The sequence below is a fragment of the Capricornis sumatraensis genome, chromosome 15 (genome assembly GCF_032405125.1).
Source record: "Capricornis sumatraensis isolate serow.1 chromosome 15, serow.2, whole genome shotgun sequence".
Lineage (NCBI taxonomy): Eukaryota > Metazoa > Chordata > Mammalia > Artiodactyla > Bovidae > Capricornis > Capricornis sumatraensis.
Window position 1 is genome coordinate 66,949,720 of NC_091083.1, and position 20,653 is coordinate 66,970,372.

Sequence of the window (20,653 nt, forward strand, 5' to 3'; positions counted from 1 at the left end):
CAACGTTTTAAAAAACTTAAAATGTTTTTAAAAACTAAATTTGAAAAAACTAAGATCATGGCATCCGGCCCCATCACTTCATGGCAAATAGAAGGAAAAAAAGTGGAAACAGTGACAAACTTTATTTTCTTGGGCTCCAAAATCACTGGACAGTGACTCAGTCATGAAATTAAGACGCTTGCTCCTTGGAAGGAAAGCTATCACAAACCTAAACAGCATAAAAAGCAGAGATAGCACTTTGCCAACAAAGGTCTGTGTAGTCAAAGCTATGATTTTTCCACTAACCATGTATGGATGTCAGAGTTGGACCATAAAGAAATCTGAGTGCAAAGAATTGATGCTTTTGAATTGTGGTGCTGGAAGACTCTTAAGAGTCCCTTGGACTGCAAGGAGAGATCAAACCAGTCAATTCTAAAGGAAACTGACCCTGAATATTCATTGGAAGGACTGATGCTGAAGCTGAAGCTCCAATACTTTGGCCACCTGATGCAAAGAGCCAGCTCACTGGAAAAGACCCTGATGCTGGCAAAGACTGAAGGCAGAAGGAGAAGAGGGAGGGCAGCAGATGAGATGCTTAGATAGTATCACTGACTCAATGGACATGAATGAATGGACTCAAATGAATTTGAGCAAACTCCTGGAGATAGTGAAGGACAGGGAAGCTTGGTGTGCTGCAGTCCATGGGGTCGCAGAGTCAGACACAACTTATCAACTGAACAACAATGCAACGTCAACTACACATATGGAGTTAAAAAAAAAAAGTGAGAACTGGGCAGGACACCTTGATGAGCAGCTAAACTCAAGTAAGCATGAGCAAGGTCTATTGGGCCTCTAGTTTTCAGCATGGTCTGTCAAACCACAGGCCACTGAGTATGACTCAAGGGTTTTGCTTGACACCATATACTTTTAAAAAACTAGGGCAAACTAGGCTTTCTTTCTTGGAGAAGGCAATGGCACTCCACTCCAGTACTCTTGCCTGGAAAATCCTATGGACGGAGGAGCCTGGTGGGCTGCAGTCCATGGGGTTGCTAAGAGTTGGACATGACTGAACGACTTCACTTTCACTTTTCACGCATTGGAGAAGGAAATGGCAACCCACTCCAGTGTTCTTGCCTGGAGAATCCCAGGGATGCCTGGTGGGCTGCCGTCTCTGGGGTCGCACAGAGTCGGACTCGACTGAAGCAACTTAGCAGCAGCAGCAGGCTTTCTTTCTATCACTCAGATGCATTTGCACTCAAATAGTAGAAGAGGTGGAATTACAATGCCAGATACAGCCAAGGGCATGCCAAGCATAATGCTATGTACATATGGTTGGGAAAGCTGATTTGTGAGGCAGGATTGGCCTCAATCTCCATCTCCTCATGTTCTCCTGTGTATTCAACTCTCACTTCTGAAGGAAGAAATACTAGAGACAGCTCCAACCCCAACCACTACCTTCTGTCAAAATGTCATGCCTTGGGTGGAGCAACCTTCACTTAAACACTCCCCATTTGTCTCACCCAAGTGCCTGGCCCAGGACTCAGACCACCCCAAGGTGGAGTCCAGGAAGCATTACTTACTGTGTGATCATGGGTCAGGCCATTTGGCCTCTTGAATTTCTCTACTAATTAATACTACTTCATAGCCAGAGGCTGAGAGTAAAAAAAAAACAAGTCACAAGTATGAATGTTCAGTCAAGTGGGGTCACTTTCAGGGATCTGTGCAGCTCAATGATTAAAACCAGAGTTTCATCCTAGTGTTCAAGGTTTTCCCTGTCTCCCAGGCCACCTGTCTAGCCCTCTATCTCCTAGCTGCCCCTATTTTGCAGCCACACCCACTGCCCCTTAACTCGTTCTTAAGTTGTCCTGCTGCCCAAAATGCTCTTGCTTTCAATTCCTATAACAAATCTTTAGTTCTTTCAAAATCCATTTCAAGCATCATCTTTTCTCTCCTGCCCTTCAGTGCTGCCAGGCACTGAACTCTAAAGCTGGGTAGAAGGGAAGTGCCCAAGAGATGGCAAAGTTGTTTGCATGCCCACCTTCTCCTTCTAGCTGGAGATTCCCACATGCGGGGGTTAGGTCTCAAATATCCCAAAAGCCTTCCATGCAGTCGATGACCTCTGGCTCTAATTACCCTTCCCAGGTGGGTTCTTGTTTCTCTCTGACTTCTGGGCCCTAACCCTTATGGCAGAAAGTGAAGAGGAACTAAAAAGCCTCTTGATGAAAGTCAAAGTGGAAAGTGAAAAAGTTGGCTTAAAGCTCAACATTCAGAAAACAAAGATCATGGCATCCGGTCCCATCACTTCATGGGAAATAGATGGGGAAACAATGGAAACAGTGTCAGACTCTATTTTTTTGGGCTGCAAAATCACTGCAGATGGTGATTGCAGCTATGAAATTAAAAGACGTTTGCTCCTTGGAAGAAAAGTTATGACCAACCTAGATAGCATATTCAAAAGCAGAGACATGACTTTGCCGACTAAGGTCCGTCTAGTCAAGGCTTGGTTTTTCCAGTGGTCATGTATGGATGTGAGAGTTGGACTGTGAAGAAGGCTGAGCGCCGAAGAATTGATGCTTTTGAAGTGTGGTGTTGGAGAAGACTCTTGAGAGTCCCTTGGACTGCAAGGAGATCCAACCAGTCCATTCTGAAGGAGATCAACCCTGGGATTTCTTTGGAAGGAATGATGCTAAAGCTGAAACTCTAGTACTTTGGCCGCCTCATGCGAAGAGTTGACTCATTGGAAGACTCTGATGCTGGGAGGGATTGGGAGCAGGAGGAGAAGGGGACGACAGAGGATGAGATGGCTGGATGGCATCACTTGCTGGACGTGAGTCTGAGCGAACTCCGGGAGTTGGTGATGGACAGGGAGGCCTGGCGTGCTGCGATTCATGGGGTCGCAAAGAGTTGGACACGACTGAGTGACTGAACTGACTGACTGAAATGACCATTTAGGCAAACAGGAGAGACCAATTTCCCACTCCCCTTCCTATGATTTGAGTCCTGAGGAGGCCACTTGTAATTGTGGACTTTAGGAAAGACACTTAACCCCCGTAAGTCTTCATTCTCATCTATAAAATTAGAATAATATTACTAAGCTCTTTGTGAGGATAGTGAAAATAAACTACAAAACACCTAATGGCAGGTGCTCAATAAACAACAGTCCCCGACAGAGTACTGGATCAATCCTAAGTGGAAACGAGGAGAAGAAGAAAATATAAATTGGAACAGAAAAAAATAAGGTAGAAGAAATAAATACCGAGATTACAATAAATAGGCAAAACTCACCTATTACATGAGTCTTAAGTGAAGAAGTGAAGTGAAGTCGCTCAGTCGTGTCCAACTCTTTGCGACTCCATGGACTGTAGCCTACCAGGCTTCTCCGTCCATGGGATTTTCCAGGCAAGAATACTGGAGTGGGTTACCATTTCCTTCTCCAGGGGATCTTCCCGACCCAGGGATTGAACCTGGGTCTCCCACATTGGAGGCAGGCGCTTTAACCTCTGAGCCATGAGTCTTAGATTGGGTAAAAAAAGCAGGCTGTTTGCAAAAGACACACCCTAAGATGTAAGCGTTCTCTCATTTTACCCATTCTTTCAAGCCCAAGGGTTTGCCTGCAGCTCTTATCACCCCACACTGCAACACAGCAGACTATTACAGCACATCACACCCCATGGCTTACACCACACACTGTTGGCAATGGATTTTCTATAAAATAAAGGCTCAAAATTCTTTTAGGCACCCAAATTTTTATTAACCCACCTTCTTGCTCTCTTTTAATATTATAAACCAAATTAACCTCTTTTTGACCCAGAGCTCTGATGGGAACCATCAATGTGCTTTTACGTTTCTCTGGCCCCTCTTAACCGCTGGCTGTCTTTCCTCTTGTCTTTTCTTGCTGAACAATATATTCCAACCCCTGTAAAATAGGGACTAAAAGTACCAACCTCATTGTTCTGAGGTTTAAGAGAATGCTAAGCACTAAGCCAGGCTCTCCGGAGCATTCAAACTCCCACAGTTCCTCCACACCCTTTGACGTAGCTCCTTCTCATCTGTCATGGGCTGAGGAACCAATGAACCTGTAAACCAAGAACATAAGTCTAAAGTCCACAGGCCAAGTGAAGGCCTGGATGGTAAAGTGCATGGGCTTTCTGACCACCACTGCCAACTTCCAGCCTAAGGAAGGACTGAGTGAGCAGTTGCTGAACCCCTGAGCTCATGGTTCCCTGTGGGTAATCCCCATGTACCTCCACTATGGCCCAGGCTAGAGGGGGCACTTCTCAACTTCCCCTGCCACACTTGGAACAGTGTGAGGGATGCAGCAGAGGCCCAAGACTGAGTGGCGAGCCCCAGGGAGTTGATGGGGGACATTATCAGACCAATCTCAAAGGTGGTGCCATTTGCTCTTGGGGAGGAGAGGTGGGACCCAGGCAAGGACAGCCGCTGCGAGGCAAAGGGCAAGCCCGGTTCTCAGTAGCGGTAGTGATCAGGCTTGAACGGGCCTTCACGGGGCATGCCCAGGTACTGGGCCTGCTTCTCAGTCAGCTTGGTCAGCTTCACATTCAGCTTGCCCAGGTGGGCTTCAGCCACTGCTTCATCCAGCTGGGGAGAAACACAGGAAAAGCTGAAATCAGTGCCATGCTCTGGGACCCCTAACCTCCATCTTCTCGCTGCCCAAAGAGGCGGGAATGGTTCTATTGTGACATCTGCTGAGTGTCAAGCGTATTACTTCATCCTGTCCTCACAGTGGATGTGTGTGGGTTTGGGCTGCTCAGCTCTTCTTCAAGGGGGAATCAAATTACATCTTCCCCTCCAGGCAGCCCTGGTGGGACCATCAGTTACATCTCCTCCTTCACCCTCCATCAACCTAAGCAGCTAACCAAAATGCTTCCTGCAATTTATCAATGAACAGGACATACTTTCATGACAGGGACTCTCAGGATTCCTAAACAAGGAGGCCATCGGTCTCAGCTCACCAACAGCAAGTTTATTTGACAAGTGAAGTGAATGCAGGGAGAACAAAAGAGCCAAGAAACAGAGAAAGACAGCTCTGATGCCCATGAATCCCCGGATCCAGTGTCTGAATCTGACGCTCTGCTATTACAGAACCAATAGCATTCCTTTTTGGATTACACTGGTTGTGGTTGTTTTAATGTACTTCCTGAGCAGTGGTGACCACAGCCGTCTTCCAAATATATCCTTAAAAATGTCTATAAGTTCATAAAACACCCTCCTCCTTCAAGAGGTGGAGCCTACGTCCTCACCCCTCAAGTGGCTCATTTCTAATAAACAGAATGAAGCAGAAATGATGATGCATGACTTGAAAACTGGGAGCTAAAAGGTACTTCAGCTTCCTCCTTTGCTCTCCCCCTAGATTTGGGGGAAGCCAGCTGCCATCTCACGAGGAAACTTAAGCAGCTCTATGGAGAAGACACTCACGTGGCAAGGAACCTCCCACCCACGAGGATGTGAAGTGGCTCTTCCAGCTCCAGTCAAGCCTTCAGATGACTGCAGCCCTGCCTGGGTGACGTCTTGACTCAAGTCCCATCCCACCATCCCATAATGGCACAACCACCTTTAACCACACCCAAATGCATGGTGGCTTCCCTGGTAGCTCAGCTAGTAAAGAATCCGCCTGCAATGTGGGAGACCCAGGTTCGATCCCTGGGTTGGGAAGTTTCCCTGGAGAAGGGAATGGCTACCCTCCAGTATTCTGGCCTGGAGAATTCCGTGGACTATAGAGTCCATGGTGTTGCAAAGAGTCAGACACGACTGAGCAACTTTCACTTCACAGCCCAGAGAGCTTTATGTTCCCAAGTGGTTTCACATTCACTGTTTCATTAGAGGCAAACATCCCTAAGGAGGAGGCCAGGGTTTATTTTTCTATTTAACAAATGAAGAAACTGGGGAGAGGGAGGCAAAGGCAGGAGCAGAGTCTAGCCCTAAGGCCATGGCAGTTCTGGAGGCAGAATGAAGGTCTCCAATGACCCGAGGACACAATGAATCCTCCCTTTGCTTGGCCTGGCCTGCACCCCACACTGAAGGGCACCCTACACCCGGAGGGCAGCGTGTCATAATGGTTAACAGCCCGGACAGACAGGGCTGATCTACTCTTGGTCCAGTACTTTACAGCTGTGGGGGCAAGTCACTCTCTGAACCTTAAGTTCGCTCATCTGTAGGCCGGATCTCTCACAGTTCTTACAAACATCAGTGATATTCAAGAGGGCATGGTGCAGGCACCTTAATAAATGAGGGGGCTGTTCATGCTGTCATTATGGTTAACCAAGATATATAATCCCTTGCCCCACACACTGCACGTGAGTGTGAAGCATGTCCCCAAACCATGCCATGACAGTGATGGAGAAAGGAGAGGAGGATGGGGCCAGGTGCTGGGGTAGGAGGTAAGCTCTTTACCTTTTCACTTCCAACCCTGGTCTCATCTCAGAGGCCTGCCCCTTTTCTCACTACAGCCCTGTTTCCTCCAATTGAGATCAGATGAGGGTTCAAATGAGGCTTTTTAAACCCTACAACAAGCATGAGGACCCGGCAGGCTGCACAGGACAGGACAGCCCCTTGAGGCCCTCACAGGTGAAACATCTGTCAGACAAGACAGTACCTGAGGAAGACTAGGGGAGAGGAGTTGGCTGGCTCAGGGGACAGACACCCCGGCCTCTTCCTACTTCTCATTAGTTGGCAGAACCAGCTTCTCAAAGGGTGGGAGGAGAGATATGAAGACTCTATCACAGCCTCACCAGTAGTCAAAGGTTGGAAGCAAGAACTACTCTTACCACTTAGCTGAGAGGGACACTGAGGCCCAATCAGTCTAAGTAGCAAAACCAAGTTTGCCCATGATGCTAAAGAGTCAGCACTAAGACACAGCATTCTGACCCCTGAGGGAGGGCAGCGCGTGGGGTATTAGGATGAGCACTGCATTTGATGTCAGATGACCTCATCGTCATGGTTACCCTGACCACACGCTCGCAGAATGTCACGGGCCATGCTCAGTGTGTTAGCAGCATCATCCTCTTCCAAGGCCACAATCGTGCAGCCTCTAGGCTGCATTTGGCTTACAAACAAGTCCCAATTAACCCACCTGGTTATATTTAAAATTGAATATTTCACACAAAAATATTGGTATCTGGCTTCCTCTGAAATGTCAGGAGCCCTGACCCAAAGGGCCCAGGTTGATAACAGGCAGCCAGCCGCCTCCACTGGGCGCATGTTCCTTGCTCAGGTCCCCTCCAGCCCATTCACCCTTAGTGGCCACATGTGTTTGTGACCTGTGACCCAAGGAAGCACTCATAATCCTTACAGAGGTACTTCACATTACAGAGAAGGAAATGGAGGCTCAGAAGTTAAGTAACCTGGTTACACAAGCTGAGATTCAAACCTGGATGTGTCTCTCTCCAAAGCCCATGCTCTTCTCACCACCTAGCCTGGCTACTCAAGAGTTATTCCCTGCGTTGAGCCTCACTTTCCTCCTCTGTTAAATGGAGAGAATGACTTCTGCCCTGAGGGAGACCCTGTTAAGATCCTCAAGAGTGGAGGCAAGCACTGTATGAACTCAGGCAAGCCCTGCTTAGGGAGCCCAGGTCACGTGACCCTTGGCCAGTGGTGCAGGTAGGAACCCACCTTCTTGGGCAAGAAGTGGACCCCGACGGGGTACTTGTCCGGGTGGGTCCAGAGCTCGATCTGCGCCAGCACCTGGTTGGTGAACGAGTTGCTCATCACAAAGCTAGGGTGGCCCATGGCACAGCCCAGGTTGACCAAACGGCCCTCAGCCAGCAGGATGATGCGGCGCCCGTTCTTCAACAAGTAGCGGTCCACCTGCAAGCGGGCAGAGCAGTGGTAAGGACTGGCAGCCGCTGCTCCCAGTGTCCACCCCATCCTCATCCCATCCTCCTGCCCAGCAGGCCTCCCTGCCTCCAGCAGTGCCCACAAAGGGCCTCGACTGCCCTAAAACAACCTCCAGCATAGGGACTGGGACACACAGTTAATAATAAAAGCCAGTATTTATTAAACAACTCTGAGCTACAGATCTCATACATCTACTGTGAGAATTTAAAGAGCTCACATATGCAAGGCACTTAGTTTAAGTACTACATATTAGCTAATGGTATTGTTAATATTATTACTGGCACAGGCCCTGGGCTAAGAACACACACGTAACTGTGTGTGTGTGTGTGTGTGTGTATACAATATATAAAAATTACATTTAATTCTACTAACAATCCTTTAAATTAAGTACTGGTATTATCCCCATTTCACAGATACAGAAACTGCAGTTTAAAGGGTTAAGTTCCTTGCCCAGAGCCAGATATTACAAAGTGGCTGTAATTTGAGCCTGGACAGTCTGAGGACAGATCCCAGGCTCTCAATCACCATACTTAGTAAAAAGCTAAATGTGGAATTTCCCTGGTGGTCCAGTAGGTAAGAATCTGCCTGTCAATGCAGGGGACACGGGTTTGATCCCTGGTCCAGGAAGATCCCACATGCCTCAGAGCAGCTAAGCCCGCATGCCACAACTACTGAGCCTGCGCTCGAGAGGCCGTGGTCCACAAGAGAAGCCACCACCACGAGAAGCCTGTGTACAGAGTAGCCAAAAATAAAATCAATCAGCAAGACAGATGTGGTGGTACTCAGCCTCGGATGCACATCAGAATCCTCCAGGGAGCTTTAAAAAAGGAGGACCCGTGGCCTCCCTCCAAGATTCCAGTTTAGCAGCCTGAAACCTCTTCCTCCCATCCCACTGCCCAGGTCGCCAGAGCCTCATCATCTGTCCTCCTCGGTGGCCAGCCCATGGGCATGCCCTCCTCGGCGCTCCATCTGCCGAGCCTGCTGGCAGGGCTGGGGCTCCTCACCTGGGGCTTGATGTTCACCTTCTCCACAGCGTTCTCGTTCAGCCACTTGACATCAATCTCCACGTCAAAGTGCCCGATGTTACACACGATGGCATCATCTTTCATCTGTTCAAAGTGCCTGTGGGGGAGCCTCAGTCCGTGAGAGAGGGTCAGCGACCAAGGGCAGCCCCACGCCTGCCCCCTCCTTCACTCCCTAGGACCCCCACCACCACACCAGCACCTACTCGCCAACGATGATGTCGATACAGCCCGTGGTGGTGACAAAGATGTTGCCCTCCTGACAGGCCTCATCCATGGTGGTCACCTCATAGCCTGTGTAGAGAGAGCCCCCGCGGGTCAGCCAGTGTGGCCACATCCCTCCTCTGGCCCCAGCAGCTGACGGCCAACCCCCGCTCTATCATACCCTCCATGGCAGCCTGAAGTGCGTTGATGGGGTCAATCTCCGTGATGATGACGCGGGCCCCGAATCCCCTCAAGGCCTGGGCACAGCCCTTGCCCACGTCGCCATAGCCCGCAACCACCGCCACCTTGCCCGCAATCATGACGTCTGTGGCCCGCTTGATGCCATCTATGAGGGACTCCCGGCAGCCATAGAGGTTGTCAAACTTGCTCTGTGAGGAGAGGGGGCAAGGCGGAGATGGGGGCGGGCAAAGCCCTGGAGCCTCAGACCCACTCTCAACATCTCAGCCTGCTGGGCCTTGGGCTGATCACCTCCTGGGACTTCCCACAAGCTAGTGTGTTCATGTGCCCCTTGCCCCTGCTCAGCCCCACGACTTTCTTCCCAGTCTTTCTCAGCCAGTCCAGAAGGCTTCCTGAGGATCAACTATGAGAGACCACCCAAAGCATCTGCTTCACTTTAAACCTCCCGATGCCCAGCTCTGAGGATCAATGCGTAATCCTTTGTCTCTCTAATGCACTCATCACTCTGCCTACAACCCCTTTCCCCACCAAGTGAGGGCTAAATTCCTCATCGGCAGCCTCCCCCGGGGCCTTCTTCAGGGCCTACTCCTGAGCTGCTCCCCAGGCCCACCTTGGTGACAGAGTCGTTGACATTGATGGCCGGCACCTTCAGGATCCCGTTGGCCATCATCTTGTACAGGTTGTGGACCCCTGTTGTGGTCTCTTCAGAGATGCCTCGGATGCCTGAACGAGAGGGGAGGGGACAGATTTCAGGCCAGGAAGCAGTGGACTCTGGGATGGGACTCCAAGAGCCTGAGAGAGCCCACAGCTGAACTCACCTGAATGCCTCACCTTTGCCTTCTAAAGATGCTTCTCTTTCGGGGTTCCCATCTCTGGAACCTATACCACAGTCCACCTAATCACCTGGGCCAACACGAGGGAGGAGTCGCCACCTTCACTAGGCCTCATGATTTTACCTCCCAACAACTCACAGACTGTCCATCCCCACTGCCCGCATCCCTGCCACAGCACATCCTCTACACAGCAGCCACACTTAACATGTATATTTTCAGAGACGTCTTTTCAATACATTCAATTACTTCCCTTTGCCCTCAGCATCAAGCCCAACTCTCGCTGAGTTTATTATAAAGTCTTTACACATCTGATCTTCACTAAGGCTCCAGTGAAGGAAGCTGCCATGCTGATTAACTTTCTGTTTCCTGAAAGGTCATCCTTTCCTACCTCAGGGCCTTTGCACTCACTATAACATTCCCTACTTCCCTCCCCACCCTGCTTTTAACAAAGCTTCCCAGCTGTTCTCAGCCCTGGCCTCATGCTTGCCCTCGGGCCATCATCTCAGCCAGCCTTCCCCAGCCCAGAAGATGGGCCCCAGCACGCTTACAGGAGCCTGCGGATATCCCATCTTCCACAAAATCTGCTGTTTGAGGTACCAGGACTCCTGCCAGGCCTGCCACTCTCATGTGGACAAGCAAGACCCATTTAGACCACCAGCACCCAGCCCACCGACCTGCCCTACTCACCTGACAGGAGCTGCGGGTACTTGGTGTGGATGAGGTTGGTGAGGTCACCACCGTCGTCCAGAATCATGTTGAGGGGCCCGTCCTTGAAGTACAGCGTCTGTTCAATGCACCACAGGTACTCCTCGTCCGTTTCGCCCTTCCAGGCATACACTGGAGAGTGAGCGGCATGTCAGGGCTGGCCCTCCACTATGGCACCTGCTCCAGGGACCCACCTAGGTAGACTCAAGACTATCTCCTTCCTAATTTCCATCCCCAGCCACCTCCAGCCTCTCTGAGGGCTCAGCAGTGCTAAGGACACAACTTGGAGCCAGAGGTATCAGTGTGAATCCTGGTTCTGCACTGACCAGCTGTGTGACTTTCGGCAAATCACTTCACCTCTGAGTCTCACTTTCATTGTGGATAGTAGTATAGATTAAGTGAGACAGAAGCCAAACATAGACCCCTATATATAAGTATCTGGAAAGAATTCTTTCCTTTCTTACTCTTTTCTTTCTTTTCCTACCCTCGTCTGTCTGGGCCCCCAGCTCACAGTGACCGGGGATCCTTCCCACAGTGCCTACTGCTGGGAGGGAGGTGTGATGGGAGAAGGGAGCCACATTAGGTGGACTCAGGAGACAAGATCCAGGGTTCATCCTGCACTGAAAGGACCTGATGGGCCCACAGTCTCCACAGTACATTATCCTAGGCAACGTCTGGCCAAAATCTATTAACAGCAGCTACCGTGTATGGAGCACTTTCTCTGTGTCAGGCATTACTCTAACTGCTTTTTGCCCCCATCTCATTTGTCCTCACAGAAACCTTGTGAGGCTGGCATTACCATCATCATCACCTACAGATGCCCAGAGAAGCGGCTGAGATGTGCCCAGGTCACTCATCATGACACTCTGCTGTTGCTGTTTGGCCGCACAGCATGTGGGATCCTAGTTCCCCAACCAGGGATCAAATCCATGCCCCCTGCACTAGAAGCCCCAAGTCTTAACCAATGGGCCACCAGAGAAGCCCCAGCACGGCACTGCTGAGCAAGCAACAGAGTCCAGTGCTCCTGACTGCCAGCCCAGGCTCCTCCCATCATTTGGTACAACTGCGACACAGGTGCGGGGCTCCCAGGAACCTCCTGTGAGCAAAGGACATCTGCCAAGCAAGGCCAGCTTCCCCTCCCTCAAACTGGGGCAGATAATGGTCTTGAAAACAAGGCCTTTCCAGAAAGGGGCCATGGAGTCCAAACTAGGCTGAGGAGTTGGGGACATGGCGACCCTTGGTCAGTCGCTGGACAGGTCTTTCCCAATTCTTTACCTTCCACCCGCAGCTGGTTAGAAGGAACTGTGAATGAATGTCCTATTTTATCATCGTCAGACCGAACCACTTCCCTCCCCAAGCCCGAGCAGACTTGTTTCTGTTTCTCCAGCAGCGTGTGAGAAAGTCCTTCCTCTTTGGCTGTGGTCCTTCCCCAGTACCCTAGACTACCAGATACTACGCAGTGGGTCTCTGGGACTCCTTCTGCCCAGTAGCCCTCCCTGATTCTTTCGGAAACAGATCCACATCCTCCTTTTAAGGAACTTCCCCCTCTTCAACACCATGTGATTCCCAATCACTGACTTGACTAGGGCAAGTAAGTGCTTTCAATAGGATCTGAGATGACGGCTGGACAAAACAGCTCTTTCCAATGGGTCTCTAGGCTAGGATTCTGTGGCCATGACTCCTCTCCCATGCTGTAGGGAGGTCTGCAGCAGTAAAAGTGAAGTGAAGCAAACAGAGAAAACAGAGAAAATCGAGCCCCTTCCTGAATTCCTGTATCCCCCAAGAAGGACTCACCTGGAATGCCAGCCTTGGCAATGGCAGCTGCTGCATGGTCCTGGGTAGAGAAGATATTGCAGCTGGACCACCGCACCTGAAACAGCCAGCAAGACAGGGCTGGTCACAGCCAGGTGGGAAGACCAGGGTCACTAGATGGGTAAGAAAAGGCCCTGAATCTAGTGATGAGAGGCCTGGGATCTACATCCAACTGGTTCTGCAACCACAGGGTGGGGACCCTGGTGAGTAGATGGGAGCCAGAGCAGTGACAAGGCCTAACTTATGTGAAAACAAGGCTCTGCCCTGTGGAGGGGGAAGGGCTCCACAAGGAAGCAAGGAGACAAGTGAAGAAGCTGTTGTTAGTGTTAAGACAAGATATGCAACTATAGCAGTGGAGGGGATAAATATTATTCTGAAGGCTGAGCTGACAGGATTTGTTGGGAGGATTAGTTTGTTGAAGTAAGAGAGAAAACGAGGAGTCGGGGATGACCCCAGGTTTTTGAACAGAGAGAATCTCTAAGGCTGAAGCCTGTAATTACTTACATGGGGAAGACACCAAGAAGTGTAGGAAATCATGAGTTTCTTTAGACATGTTGAGGTTGCAATGTCAATCAGATCTCCAAGTGGAGGTGGTACATCAGTTGCTGGATACGATGTACCATATCATATATCGTTTATGTTATGACATAACCACATAAACAATATTTAAAACCATAAAATCAGACCACTGAAGAGAGGGAGTGTAGAAAAGAAAGAAGTAGGCCAAGGACTGAGCCCTGCTGGACTCACTAGTTGGTTCTGGCTGCCCTGCACCACCACCAACCCCGCCCACTGTAAAACATCTTCAGAGAACTTGGAAGAACTGCAATCATTGGTACACATGACCCAGGCTGAACCAATCAGAGAGCACCATCTCTCCAGCAGCCATGATTGGCCAAGGGCAGGCACGTGACCCCATGAGGGCCTATGGGAGCCAGACCCTTAGATGATTCAATAGGGCTCTGGGCTTGAGTCTTTCCTGCTAGAGCTTCCCCAGTCAGGAGAATGTGAGGGTAACCAGACGCTATCTTCCCAGTGAGAGCAAATCAGCAGAACAGTCACCACAAATGGCAGTGAGGGGCGCCCGTGACAAGGCTGGAGTTGGAGCCCCTCCTGGGCCTGAGGGGACACTAGACTATAGAGTTCCAGGCTCCGCAAGAACTGTTTCAGGCCTCACCTCAGCACCCAGGGCAACGAGGGTCTCAATGAGGACGGCGGTCTCCACGGTCATGTGCAGGCAGCCGGCAATGCGGGCGCCCTTCAAAGGCTTGGAGGCCGAGTACATTTCTCGCATGTGCATCAGGCCCGGCATCTCATTCTCTGCCAGGTCCAGGGCCTTGCGTCCCCAAGCGGCCAGGCTGATGTCAGCTGCAGGGGCAAGATGGACAGAAATTTATGAGCTACCTCATCCCATGAACCATGAAGCACCCGCCACTCCACACTCATCCCCTGTGGACTCGAAACACTAGGCTGGCTGCAGTCTCACTGATTTCACAAGGATTTCCTGGATCCAGGGCAGTCAAAAAAGAAAGACATGGTCCCCGCCTAACCGCAGCCTACTTATAGCCTTGGGGGAGAACACATTTAATTAAAGAATCCCACAGGAACATAAGGACCTCTCTGGTGACTCAGGTGGTAAATAATCTGCCTGCAATGCAGGAGACCCAGGTCAATCCCTGGGTTGGGAAGATCTCCTGGAGAAGGGAATGGCAATCCACTCCAGTATTCTTGCCTGGAGAATCCCATGGATAGAGGAGGCTGGTTACAGTCCATGGCGTGGCAAAGAGTCGGACACAATGGAGTGACTAAGACAAACACACAGAGGAACATGATTACAACACAGGTAAGTGCTCCCTTGAAAGATAAATAGCTGTCAGCTTATACATGCCTCTTACTACCCTTTCTGCTTGCCACCTACCAACCTCCTCATTCCCTAAAGATTTTAGCTCCTGGTTCTCCATCTTCCTAATCACCACTCTTGGTGACTTCAACACTCCTAAGTGATACAAGCTAACACCTTGGACTCAGCACGATTCTTTGATCTCCTCAAAGACAGAGAAATGTTTCTCCACCCCTGTCATTTCTTCCCACCTGGAGGGAACTCATCTGTGTAACTAACAGCTCTTGGTCTCTGTCTGCCCCATGGGAGGTGGAGTGACCTGTTTAATTAGTAAACTTAGAAGGAAAAAACTGGGCATGCACAGGTCAGGTCTCCCCTCTTTCACAAGCAAGCAACAAACAACCTTCCTGCAGGGACCACATTCTTCCACAGAGATCTACCCAAATCCACCTTGCCTCTAACTGGCAGGTTAACTGCTCAATTTGGGGGTTTGGTTCGCATGATCATTGGATTTTGACACTAGTCTGTATCTTCGGGCTTCAATGGATGCTATTAGTTATCCCTTGATACCTACAGGGGACTGGTTCTGGGAACCTCTATGGGTACCAAAATTCTCAGATGCTCAATTGACTTATATAAAATGGCATGGTGGTGGTGGTTCAGTCACTAAGTCGTGTCCAACTCTTGTGACCCCATGGACTGTAGCCCACTAGGCTCCTCTGTCCATGGGATTTCCCAGGCAAGAATACTAGAGTAGGTTGCCATTGCCTTCTCCAGGATCTTCCCATCCCAGGGGTCGAACTCACATCTCCTGCATTGGCAGGTGGATTCTTTACTGCTGAGCCACCAGGGAATCCTATATGCTCCATGAAATTACTCAGTATCCCATATCCTCTTACCTCTTTGATGACTTCACTACTCCACTGAAACTGCTCTCCCTAAGGTCTCCGTAAGGCCCCATAGCCATTGGTCAATTATCTATGTTTATGTTTCTCCCTGCAGCACCAACAGCGCTCTTCTTCTGAATCCCTTTTTTTGCTTGGCCTGTCTTTCTGTGGTTTCCCTTCCACCTTCCTGGTTCCTCTTCCTGTAACAGACTCTCAAAGTTTGGAGGCCCTCACGGCTCCATTATCTCCCTCATCTTTCCTACCAGATGAGCTCATCCCACTTTAAGACTTGAAATACCGTTTCTACAGCAGTGTCTCCCACCTGTTCATCTCCAGCCCAAACTTCTCCCCTGAACCTGAGACTCAGGTTCAACTCAACTCAACTGCCTACTCAGCATCTTGGTTGTCCATCTAGATAATGTGTCAAGTTTGAGCCCTCATGACTCCTTTTTCTCACCCCCAACTTGTTACACCCCCAGTCTCCTCATTTTAGGAAGTGAAACCACCATTCAACCAGCTGCTCTAGCCAAAAACTTATGATTTCTTGATTCCTCTTTTCCCCTTTCACCCTCTTCCAACCCATCAGCACTGTTGTCTCAACATCCCAAATATGAGCAATCCAACAGCATCTCACCACCTTGGATCACTGAAGCAGCCGCCTCACTGGTCTCCCTGCTATTCTCCCCGTGTTAGGGAAATGAAGATGGAGGTCGTCTTGTTCAGGCTTCAGAAGCAGGAGAGCAGCCCTCTGACTGACTTCTGACCCTGTGTGGACTATGTGCCTGCTTTGGTTACCAGCAAGTCAAGCCACACCTTAGGTTAAGAGAGGGAGTGAGTCTTGGAATTTCCTGAGCCCCTGGAGGCCTGGCCAAACCCCGACTCCTACCCCGGGGCCCTTGTTTCACAAGAGGTAACAGGAGCATTGTAAAAGTTAAGGGAAAACAAGAGCTGCATTTTTGCATGCAAACTGACGATATGAAGCTTGCAGCCTGGGATTACCAGCAGGAGCCCCCAAAACTGCAATCTGAAGTCTCACCCATGGTGGACCACTGCCCAGGACCCTTTTCCCAACTGAGAGTCCAGATTGCTGGTACTTGGGATGTCCCAGCACTGTTCAAGTTTGGATGTAGGTTGTCAGCCCAATTTGGTGATGTTGGTATTACCCCTCTCTATTGTTTCTATTTCTTTGCTTTTAACAACTGTCTAATTGTGTATAACAAGCGGATTTTTTTGTTAATGAATCCTTTGAACCTAAAATTAAAGTGAAACACCCCACAGGCGAGCTCTTCAAGTGGCTAGTTGGGATGCTGCCTGATTCAAGAATCACCTAGTAAGAGTTAGATCTTTAAAAAACCAAACAATACCCCACAAAAGTCAGAGAAACAAATTTAAATTTTAAAATGTATCACCTCCATTCTTCTGCTAAAGTGTAAAAGCATCCCAGCCTCCAATGGCTTCCCCTAACCAACTCTTCACATGGCCACAGTGCCATACCCAGGTGTCTGCTCGCCCTTCTTGCCCACCTCTCCACCCTTTTCTCCCCCTCACTAGTTGCTCAACCATGCAAACCTCCTTACTGTCTTCATATTCCCGCCTCTCAGGGCTTTAACCCAAGCAGCTCTCTCAGCCTGGAAGGCTCCTCCCCAGAACCTGATACAGTACCTGGCACACAGTAGCTGCTTTGGAAAGAATGAATAACTTGGTATACTGCTGCTGGAGGAACTGAGAGCATGCCAGGGTGACTAGTAGAGGGAGTAAGATGATGAGTCAGCCTTTTATTCCTGTAGAGTTTTAAGGGGAGTCCCATGACCAAACTTGTCTTTTGAGAAGGCTTCTTTGGTTGCTGCAAGTATCTACGAAGCAAGAGACTCATGGAGACCTGTGAGGAGGGAGCCCAGGACTGGGGTGGTAGCTGTGGAGTCAGAGAAGCGGGCAGGTCTCCTCACTTACAGAACAGATTGTATCTCTAGTACTCAGCTGGGTTGGGCACAGAGTAGGGGTCGGCCATGTTTACTGATCATCCTTGTTAAGACTGAATGAGAGAAGGTCCACGAAAGGGGCGGGCAGTAGACGGGTCACCAAAAAAAAAAAAAATCTGAACCTAGCCCAACTCAATATTTACCAATGAGGAAAGGCTCAGTAGTGTTTGCCCCAGGTTTGACAGCCAGTCAAGAGTAGGGGTGGGACTGGTGGCCAGGCAGAGCTGGTAGAGCCAGAGGCTCCTGGGAGGGGCCCAGTAGTGGACAGTGGTTCCTGTCCTATCCTAAGCTCCACTCCCTCTGCCACCCCCTGTCCCTCTAGCGAAAAGAACTCTTTCCCTGCCCTCGGGATACAGCTGTGCCAGCCCTGGTGTTTTCATGGGTCCCTCAACTCCAGGAGCACAGGAGGGTCTGGCACTCTAAGCTCTGGGGTTTTTGGTGCCCAGAGAGCTGAGGACTTGCAGAGGCTGCAGAAACACCTGTCCTAGGACAAGCCAAGAAAAGTAGCAAAACCCTGACTCTGTTTCTTCATCTGTGAAGTGGGAATAATCCTAACCTTCCTTGAGCCCGAGGATTAAAGATGCCATATGGGCAATGTCTGGCACAGCCCTCCCTGATGGAGGTTTCCTTTCAACCCTACTTAGCCAAGTTCCTCTACTTCCGAATGTAGCCTTATCTCCTCCCACACAACGCAAAGCCCTCAACCCTTAACCCACACATCTCTCCATAGTAATAACAAGCCTCTTTTCCAGCTCAGCCACTGGACCTTGCTTAATCTTTCTGGGCTTCAGTTTCATCCACACAGCAGGGACAATAACCTACTCTGGCCCGCTACATGATAAACTACTATTGGTAAGTTACTATTTTCCAGAGAGTTTTTGGAAGTTATTTCCTTTTAGGGCTTCAGTTTCTTCCTCTGTATAATGGGATAAAGTCCACCCCTAAAGATCATTCTGTAAACGAATGCAAATCCCCAGATACATAGGAAGTGCTCCATAAATGTTGATGCTTTTCTCCAGGTTGAATGGTGTGCTGGATTTACTTTCAAAATTGCTAGCAAGCCTGAACCGGTTTCTGCTGAAAGGTCATTAGGATTACTCCAAATGTGTTCACTTATACACAGTGGTGAAAAGATGAGCACGGCCTGGGTGCATCTACTCCAGCACTTCCCAGTTGTAAAAGTGTGGGCAAGTTACCTCTTTTTCCTGTGTCTCAGTAAATCCATAAAATGAGAAAGTAACAGACCCTACCCTAAAAAGTCATTAGAATAAAATGAATTAATCTATAAGAAAGGTAGGAAGTGGTGCCCATGCCACAGTAAACGCCCAGTAAACGTTAAGGATCAGTGTATCAGCTTCAATACACAGGACAGCAGGAAGGATTTTTCTAACCACCCCAAAAGTTCGAGATTCTATGTAGGACTGTTTCTTGCTGGGCAAGTGAGTGACCCGAGGTTGAGTAACAAGCCGAAGGTCCCCGGTGAGTGGAATTGCCCGGCCTCGGGCTCAGTCTCCAGGCCTCTCCCCCACGCGCCCTTCGGGGCCCCAGTACCCTCGCCTTCCCCGTAGGAGGCTCAACGAGGGGTGGGCACTTGCCCGGGGCCATCCAGTTGGTCAAGGAGCCGGTCCAGGCCCAGGAGGCAGGATCCAGGCTCCCTAGCGTTGGTCCCGGCAGGTGCCATTGGCCCCAGGTCGTGGCCAGGTGCGCGCTGGCCCCTGCCCCAGGCGACTCTGCGCGGAACACGCCGCCGCTCCGCAGCCCACGCCGCCGCTCCGCAGCCCGCGCCACTGCACCCTGCCTCGCGGGGTACGCCGGAACTTGTAGTTCGCGGCCTCACGCCAAGACACGCTAGCTGCGGCGGGGGAACTCCAACCCCCAGGCGGCCACGCGGGGCCAAGACCGCGCTGTGCCAGTGATTCAAGAGGGTCCTCTGAGCGCCCCAGGTCGGCCCCGCGGCCGCAGCCCCAACAGGTCCCCAGCAGGTGCGGAGCAGATGCGGCTGGCTGCACGTCCTGTAACTCACCGACTTTGTAAGGCAGCTTGTCCGACATGCTGGCAGCGTTTCCGCACGGACTGATGCACGCAGGCGAAAGGGGCCGGGCCTAGGGATGGGAAGAGGCGCGGGCTGGGCGGCGCCGGGTAGGGACCTGCGCCTGGCGCCGACGCCTTTAAATATCTCCCCCTGTCTTGCATATTCATGAGTCCCGAGCGAGCTGAGCCGTCGGGGCGGGGTCTAACGCACAGGGGCGGGACCGGAATGGACTTTGGTGCCTGCTGAGAGCAGTTTTTATTCCAAGCGGTCCTTCCACCTCCCGCACTGGGTAGCAAAGGGATCTCGGAAAGAGGCCTAAGGACAAACTCCATTCTTTCCTTCGTTCAACCAGTGAAACCCATGTCAAAACCGGATGAAACTGAAATTCCAACCAGCTCTCTTTCCTGAACCTCAGTTTCTTCTGTAAACTGGGCAGAATGATACCTGCCATACAGATTATAAGTAAAGCTGCAACATGTCAAATTTCTAGCACTTCGTAGGCCTTCCACCCTCCTGCCGCTATCCTGAATTTAGTTAAATTTGTATATATATTTATACTTTTACTGCATATGTAGAAATCATTAAATGCTTAGAATTGTTCCTGTGTTTAAAACCTTCATGTAAATGGTAACGTACTGTACTTACCCTTCAGCAATTTGCTTTTTTCTGTTGATATTATATTTGTAAGAGTAATGCATAGACTTAGAATGTATTCATTTTTGCTGTTGCATAGTATTTCATTGTCTACATCCCATGATTAATTTATCTGTTCTCCTATTTGCTGACATTCAGTTTGTGTACCATTTTGCCATTATTGCATAAATGGAAAAATAAACATTGTCTTTTAGTGCACCTGAGTAGGTGTCTGAGTCATAAATGTACTTAGGGATGAAGTTTCTGAGTTAAAGGCATGTTTTTAACTTTCCTGGGTCTTGCCAAACTGTTTTCCAAAGTAATTTACCCCTCACCACAGTGTCTGACAGGGCTTGTCACATCCCTGTCACCACTTGTCAGACTGACAAAAATTTTTATCAAATTGAGGGCTGTGAAACTCTCCTTGTGGATTTAATGGCCATGTGAAGACCCCTTATCATCTTTATAGGAACCCCCTTCCCCAACTTCCACCCACCTGCTCTCTCATACTTTTTTCAGAATTGACCCATTCTTAGTCTGTGCTTTCTCACCTCCCACTCAGTCCTCAGTTGTCTGGTCTCCACCCCCAGGTCTCTGCTGAAACTGCTCCAGCCAGGTCAGTAGGGAAGCCAGACCAACGTGCCTCAGCCTGCATCCCAACCCACCTCCTTGCTG

General features: G+C 50.0%; 1 protein-coding gene across 1 annotated transcript; it reads right to left on the reverse strand.

Annotated features, from left to right (window-relative positions):
* Nucleotides 1-3,727: 3,727 nt before the first annotated feature.
* Nucleotides 3,728-19,440, reverse strand: AHCY (adenosylhomocysteinase). Its single transcript, XM_068987026.1, has 10 exons — nucleotides 19,337-19,440; nucleotides 13,785-13,975; nucleotides 12,590-12,665; nucleotides 10,778-10,927; nucleotides 9,868-9,980; nucleotides 9,241-9,448; nucleotides 9,062-9,149; nucleotides 8,838-8,955; nucleotides 7,609-7,803; nucleotides 3,728-4,578 (listed from the first exon to the last, which is right to left on the reverse strand). Exons 1-10 carry the CDS (start codon nucleotides 19,362-19,364, stop codon nucleotides 4,447-4,449), a joined length of 1,299 nt encoding a protein of 432 aa, XP_068843127.1. The 5' UTR covers nucleotides 19,365-19,440; the 3' UTR covers nucleotides 3,728-4,446.
* Between the last annotated feature and the right edge of the window lie 1,213 nt (nucleotides 19,441-20,653).

Coding starts and splice junctions, on each gene's coding strand:
- AHCY (XM_068987026.1), bottom strand. CDS start 19,364: ATGTCGGACAAGCTGCCTTACAAAGTCG. Junction 9,449..9,867: donor TCAACGACTCTGTCACCAAG/GTGGGCCTGGGG, acceptor CTCTCCTCACAG/AGCAAGTTTGACAACCTCTA. Junction 8,956..9,061: donor ATCGACATCATCGTTGGCGA/GTAGGTGCTGGT, acceptor GCTCCCCCACAG/GCACTTTGAACAGATGAAAG.